At 54.2% G+C, this 7,351-nt stretch overlaps 2 protein-coding genes across 2 annotated transcripts; one reads left to right on the plus strand and one right to left on the minus strand.

Annotated features, from left to right (window-relative positions):
• Positions 1–818: 818 nt before the first annotated feature.
• LOC137844287 (feather keratin 1-like) lies at positions 819–1,133 on the minus strand. The gene has a single exon (XM_068660509.1). The coding sequence runs from the start codon at positions 1,131–1,133 to the stop codon at positions 819–821; it is 315 nt and encodes a 104-aa protein (XP_068516610.1).
• A 5,037-nt stretch (positions 1,134–6,170) lies between these two features.
• LOC137844288 (feather keratin 1-like) lies at positions 6,171–6,699 on the plus strand. The gene is made up of 2 exons (XM_068660510.1): positions 6,171–6,248; positions 6,364–6,699. Exons 1-2 carry the CDS (start codon positions 6,171–6,173, stop codon positions 6,697–6,699), a joined length of 414 nt encoding a protein of 137 aa, XP_068516611.1.
• The last annotated feature ends 652 nt before the right edge of the window (positions 6,700–7,351 follow it).

A 7,351-nucleotide genomic window follows, 5' to 3' on the forward strand; every position in this document is an offset into this window, starting at 1 on the left:
GGCTGGTGATAATTGCACTCTGCTTAGCATTCCTTCAAATGCATCAGGAACGTTACACCGAGTTTGGGGCTGTGTAGCAAGAAAGACTTGGACCAAGCACAGCAAGTTCTGCAGTGTTGTTGTTAGGAAGGGATTTCCTGTCTTCTCCTGAGCACCTATGCCCTCCTTCTTGCCAAGGATGTAGTCATTCCTCCTTCCTTACTATGCTATTGTACTAATCGAAGAAGAAGAAACAGTGTGCACACCAAAATGAATGCAAGCCTTTGTTAATGATGGCTAAGAATGAGCATCACCAACCACCCACTCACAGAACTACCCATGAGCAACACCTCTCTCCCCAGGCATCCTAGAAGAGTAGTTGCAGGAGAAAGACAACTCAGAGGCGAAGGCTGGGATGCAGCAGAACTTTAATATTAGAGTCAAAAGATGGAAACAGCAGTACTCTGAGAGGAGGCCCCAGTGCAGGAAGCACCAGAGACGGATGAGATTGTAAAATGTGGGCCATGACAGGCATCCCACCATCAGTCCATCCCACTTACTGTGGGAGAAGTGCCAGCTGGTCCTCTCTAGGTTGATGCTGTGGGACTCAGAGCCCAGTGGAGCAGTGCTGAGCAAAGAAGGACATTGGTGGAAAAGGAGAGAGTGAAGGAGAGGAAAGGCAGACATTTTTCCAAGAGTCCGGACTGGCTTCATCCTCTTGCAAGGGTTGCTGGGGATGGTTTGACCTCTCTGAATACAAGAAACCAATGCTCCATGCCCAGTCCGCTACCAACTTCTAGATTCCTGGGGGTCTTTCTCCAGGACCATCACCAGCAGCTTTAGCACGGGAGGCACCTTGTGTTGCAGTAGCGGCTGCCCAAGCCAGAGAGGCCAAAGCCCCCAGAGGAGATGGGCACTCCCTGAGAGCTGAGGATGCTGCCAACGGCAGCAGACGTGGAGGATCCCACGGCAGTGTTCTGCGGGAAGGAGCTGAGGATGGGGCCAGGCAGGGTCACCACCACGGGAGAGGGCTGGATGACGACGGTGGAGTCCTGGCACTGCTGGACACAGGGCTCATTGCAGCTGTTGGCCAGCGGGGTCGGGCCACAGGGTCCACATGGCAGGCACGGCAGGCACCGGTTGTAGCAGGACATGTCTCGGGGCAGGACGTGCACCTGGTGGGAGTGAGGCCCCAGAGGAATATTGTTGGTGAGAGAGGAGTAGTCTGCCAGCCCACCACTGGAGAGCAACAGCAGATGCTACTTGGGGAGCTGGCAGCTGTGAAAGGAGGCCCTCAGCCTTCTCCTTTCCTTTAGCCCCAATGTCCTTGGCAAGAACGTCCAGGCCGAATAAGCTCCCTAACAAGCCCGTATCTCGGGACGTATGTCAGCCAAGCCACAGCTTCACTTCATGACACGCCTGCTGACCCCTTCCCTTGCCCATGACTAGCAACCACAAGACCCAACAGAGAAGGAAGGTGCAGGTATGTTGTGAGACAATCCCCAGGGATGTAAAGGAGGAGAAAGAGAGGAGCTTTAAGACTCACCTTGTTCCCAGGGAGATGGAGGTGAGAGGAGTGGATGAAGAGAGTGACGAGATGGGGCCTCTTTTATACCTCTCCTGCATCGCCCCAGGCCCACAGGCACTCTACGCAGGCCGTAATTTTCTAGCAGACTCACCTCAAATGCAAAATAGCCTTCCTAATGGCACAGGTTGTGCTTTGGTTTCTGTCAACTCTGTCATTTCATTTCCTCATTTTTGATTTGCCCATTTGGCATCAGAATCTGCTTTTAAGTAACAGGATGAGAGGTCAAGCATTTCCCTGAGTGGGGACACGTCAGTAGGGCAGCAGATGAGTCCTAAGTGCTGGAGGGTGTATTCGGTGTCCGTGGCAAGGTTTTGGTAACGGGGTTCTTCAGGGGTGGCCTCTGACAGAGGTGTCCAGAATCACGGAATCACAGAACTGTAGGGGTTGGAAGGGTTTTCTAGAGATCATCGGTTCCAACCCCCCTGCCTAAGCAGTTTCAATAGAGCAGGTTGCCCTTGTAGGCATCCAAACAGGACTTGAATTTCTCCAGAGAAGGAGACTTCATAGCCTCCCTGGCCTGGCTATTCCAGTGCTCCATCACCCTTACCATGAAAAAGTTCTTTTGCATGTTGGTGCAGAACTTCCTGTGAGCCATTTTTTGGCCATTGCCCCTTGCCCTGTCCCCACAAACCACTGAAAAATGGTTGGCCAATTCCCTCCATCTCCCACACTTAAGATATTTGTAAACATTATTAAGATCCTGTCTCATTCTTCTTTTCTCAGCGCTGAGCAGACTCAGAAGCTGCCCCATGTTAGATAAGAGCCAGTTTCAGGTGGCTCCAAACTGGCCTGCTGCTGTCCAGAGCCAAGCCAATATGCAATGTTTTTTTTGGCTGTGTGAGAGCAGAATTAAGAAAAGGAAAACTACTCCGGCACAACAGCAGCTGGAACAGCGAGGAGTGAGAAACAGCCCTGCAGACACCAAGCTCAGTGAAGAAGGAGAGGGAGGAGGCGCTCCAGGTCCTAAAGCGGACTCATAGAATCATGAAATCATTAAGGTTGGAAAAGACCTCCAAGATCATCTGGTCCAAGCACCTCCTATCACCAATATCATCCACTAAAGCATGTCCCCAAGTACCACAGCCAACCTTTCTTTAAACACCCCCTGGGATGGTCGCTCCACCACCGCCCCAGGACAGCCCCTTCCAACGTCTGACTATTCTTTCTCAGAATAAATTTCTCCTCATTTCCAACCTGAACTTCCCCTGGTGCAACCCGAGGCCATTCCCTCTAGTCCTACCACGAGTTATCTGTGAGAAGAGGCCAACCCCCAGCTCCTTTCAGGTAGTTGTAGAGGGCAGAAACATCTCCTCTGAGCCTCGTCTTCTCCAGACTAAACAACCCCAGTTTCCACAGCTGCTCCTCACAGGACTTGCGCTCCAGACCCTTCACCGCTTTGTAGCCCTTCTCTGGACACACTCCAGGGCTATGATGTCTTTAAACAAAGACATTAAAGACGATGGCCCCAACACCAAAAACCCTGGGGAGCACCACTCGTCAAGAGCTAGATTTGACTCCATTCAGTCAGAAGTTCCCCTGTGGCCCGTGGAGAGGCCTCTGGTGGAACAGGCTGTCCCCCTGCAGCCCATGGGTACCATGGTGGAGCACATCTCCACACTAGCCCATGGAGGATCCCCCAGTGGAGCAGCTGGTCCTTGCCCAAAGGAGGCTGTGGCCCATGGAGAGGACCACAGTGGAGCACGCCCTGGGTCGGAGCTGCAGCCCGTGGACAGGACCCCACGCAGGAGCAGGGGTTCTGGGGGGAGCTGCCGCCCGTGGGGGAACCCGTGCTGGAGCTGTTTCTTCCTGATGGATGGACCCTGTGGTATGGACCCATATTTGCAGCAGTTCTTGAAGAGCTGCTGCCTATGAGAAGCCCACGCAGGATCAATTCAGGAGGGACTAAATCCTGTGGGAGGGACCCCACATTGGAACAAGGGCAGAGAGTTACTGTGAAGGAGGGGCGGAGTCAAAATGTTACGGACTGACCAAAGGCCCCACTGCATGTTCCCCTGTGCCACCTGGAGGAAGAACGACGAAGATGGTGGCTGGGGGAGAAGGTGTTTTTAGTTTGCTTCCAGGTTCTCACTGCACTAGCTTGTTAGTAATAGGTAAGAAATTACATTAATCTCCCTATTCGGAGTCTGTCTTGTCTGTGGCTATAACTGGTGATAGATCTCCCTGTTTTTATCTCAACCCTTGATCCCTTTTCATCGCATTTCCTCCCCCTTCCCTTTAAGGCGGGGGAATTAGAGAGTGGTTGTGATGCAGCTCAGCTGCCCAGCTGAGTAAAACCACCATAGAGTAGGTCAGAAGGGGTAGAAGATGAGTCCCAAGTGCTGGAGGGGTCCTGCATATCCTTCTGTCTATGCAGAGCCCTCCTGGATGACCAAAGCCTCCCTCGCCTGAGGACACAGCACATCCTTCTACAACTTGGCCTGGCTCCCAGCCTGCTCCACCAGTCACAGCTCATTGCCTGCATAGGCAGATGGGCTGTGCTGCAGTTTTGAAATGAACTGGCACAAGACAGCTCCTTTTTAATGACATGTTTTCTGTATCCTTGGCCTTGTTCCCTCTTGTGGCTGTCTCCTGGGCTCTTCAGGCAAGCCATGTCATCAGCTGCTGTGAGGAAGGCAAAGGTTGCTCTCCTGAGCACAATGATGCCCAGCAAGTCCTGGGGAATCGGGTCCCTTCTCACTACCAGAGGACTGAGTTGTTCACGGGGACAGTGTCTTGCTCCACCACTCTCCTTTCCGTACCATGCACTTTGGCTGGATGCATTCCCTGACCAGCAGCGCACCCAAAGACATGCCCTATTGTGCAAAGTTTTCCAATGATCCTGTGATCTTCTGGAGTTATGAGAGTTCTGGTCAGAAGGTCATGCTGCAGCGTGATGGCTGTTGGGGCTGCCTGGAGGGTGGCACAGTTTGAGCTCAGGCTCAGATGGAGCTGCTGGGCCAGAAGGGCATTTGGCACGTATGGTGCTCAGGCCTGCAGACAGCAGGCACTCTGGCTTGGCTTCATGCCAAAAGTGTGGCACGTGGCCAATCCCAAATTAGAGCATGACTCGTCCTGGGCAGGGAGAGTCTCTCCCAGAAAGCTTGCCTGCTGAAGGCATTCCCTTGCCCTCCTGGGGTGTGTCCCAGCTGCCTCCCATGTCTGCAGGGCAGGGAAGTGCTTTGTTCATGCAGCAGGGATGCATTGCCTCCTTGATGGAGTCTGGGAGGTGTTTCTGTAGCCAGGGCCCTTGTGAGCAAGTCCCCTCCCTGAGCATGCCCAGCCGCGTGGCAGTGCCCATTCCTGCCAGCCCTCGCTTGTTGAGTGGGAGCTTCCTTGTCCCCCCAGTGGTGCTGGCTTGTTCTGTTGCCTGAGGAGGGCTTTGGGACATGGCAGAGGAGGTGTGCTGAAGCCCTAATGCTAGGAGAAGACGTATTGCCTGGGACCCAGAGACGAGTCCCATCAAGGGGGAAGATGTTTTCTGCAAGCCTTTCTTTCCCTCCAGAAAGCACTCAGGAGAGCTCCTACATACAGCCCCATCTCTTTGGCCAGGAGGGTGAGGCTTGTGTGTCCCTTGCCTTCCACCCTTCATGTCTGACCCTACTCTGGGGGCAGACCTACTCAGAGGAGGTCCAGGGGACGCAGGATCAGAGGGTAGTTCAGTCCCCAGTCTGCAGTGCTGCAAGAGTTTGTTCCCCATCCTGTGCAGGACCTGCCTTTTGTCCTTCTAGATTGCCTTGAGGTTCCTGAGGGCCCATTCCCGCAGGCTGTCTAGGTCTCCCCTTGTGGCAGCCCTGCACCAGAGTGCACCAGCGGGCCCCCAGTTGCTGTCTCCTCCCAAGTTAGTGGAAGTGGTAATGGCATCAAGGCAGACAGCTGAAAGCATTGGCACAGCCTGGATGCCTGGGGAGGCAAAGACCAGTGACCGTTGGATGGAGCAATGAGGGAGGGACAAGAGAGAAGCTTATGGTGCATTCTTAATGAACAGGACCTTGGGTGCTCTGCTGTGATTGCAGCTCCATGAGGAGCAGGCCCTCTTCCTGCAAAACACATCACCAACCATTCCCTGAAGTGCACAAAGCCATGTCCTGTCCTCTGACTGAATGCAACCACTCCTGCACTCGGGCTCCTTTTTTGCCCATACTGATGTGATCCTGCTGGGGTATTACTTGGGTCTCTCATAGCACCACTAGAAAGTAGCCTGTATGGTAAAATAGGCATGTCAAAAATGAGGAAATGAAATGGCAGAGTTGATGGAAACCAAAACAAAATCTGTGCCATTAGGAAACCTATTTTGCATTTGAGGTGAGTCTGATGGAAAATTACGGCCTGCACAGAGTGATTGTGGGCCTGAGGCAGTTCACGGGAGGTATAAAAGCAGCCCCATTTCCTCTGTGTCTTCATCCACTCCTGCCTCCTCCATCTTCTTGGGATCAAGGTGAGTCTGAAGCCCTTTCCCCTCTTCTTCTTCCCTGAAGATTTGTTAGCAGATGCCTGCACCTTCATAGACTTCTGCATCTTGGGAGCACTAGCCATGGGAGAGGGAAGGGATTGGCAGGTGTGTCATGGAGAGGAGCTGGGGCTTGGATGAGGTGTATCTGACGCTATGGGCTACGTGGGGATCTTTGTGGATATTGACATTCTTACCAAGGACACTGCAGACGGAGGGAAGAGAAAGCTGTGGGCCTCCTTACACAGCTGCCAGTTCACGAAACATCATGTGCCATGGTTCTCTCTTGGTGGGCAGTATGATGCTCCACTCTCACCTATGTGCTCCTCCTGTCCCTCCCTCCCTCCAGGTGCACGTCCTGCCCCGAGATATGTCCTGCTACAACCGGTGCCTGCCGTGCCTGCCATGCGGACCCTGTGGCCCGACCCCGCTGGCCAACAGCTGCAATGAGCCTTGTGTCCAGCAGTGCCAGGACTCCAACGTCTTCATCCAGCCCTCTCCCGTGGTGGTGACCCTGCCTGGCCCCATCCTCAGCTCCTTCCCGCAGAACACTGCTGTGGGATCCTCCACCTCTGCTGCTGTTGGCAGCATCCTCAGCTCTCAGGGAGTGCCCATCTCCTCCGGGGGCTTTGGCCTCTCCGGCTTGGGCAGCCGCTTCTGTGGCAGGAGGTGCTTCCCCTGCTAAAGCTGCTGGCTATCTGAATTGGGGCCTCTTCAGAGAGTGACCTCATTTCCCTGTGTTGACTCTAATATTAAACTTCTGCTTCATCCCGATCTTCACTGCTTGGTTTTCTTTTCCCTGTAGACACTCCAGACACCTGCTGTCAGGACCAATGCTGTTGCTCTGGGGACATCAGTTGGCATGTGGGGCAACTGGGGAGTACGGGCCCCTTGGGAAAGCACTGTCACTCACACCTGATGGAGGTGCCCATGAGCTCTGCAGGGCCCCTGGCCATCAGGCCCAGCTTTGCTGCCTCTCTGTCCTGGCGTGCCATCTCGGCCTCAGTGCACAGCCTGCTGAAGACGGCATGTTGTCATTGCGGGCCTCCACTGAGGAGCCAGAGCTGTAGGAGGCCCTGGAAGGGCAGCAGCCACACAGGTTCCTGGGAAGGGGGCAGCAGGGGAGAGGGAGAGAGGCAAGAGGAGGGGCGGCAATTCCTTCTGCTCTGGGGGCAGCTGTGCTGGGCGGGGAGGCTCGTGCAGAAAATGGCCCCGGAGCAGACCAGGAGAGGGAGTGGGGGAAGCAGGCTGTACTGGCTCTGGCTGTGATGGAGGCAATTGCCTTCACCATAGGCAGTATGGTGCTGTGTTCTGATTGTGTGGCTAAAACAGTGGAG

Source organism: Anas acuta, chromosome 25 (genome assembly GCF_963932015.1).
Source record: "Anas acuta chromosome 25, bAnaAcu1.1, whole genome shotgun sequence".
Classification (NCBI taxonomy): domain Eukaryota; kingdom Metazoa; phylum Chordata; class Aves; order Anseriformes; family Anatidae; genus Anas; species Anas acuta.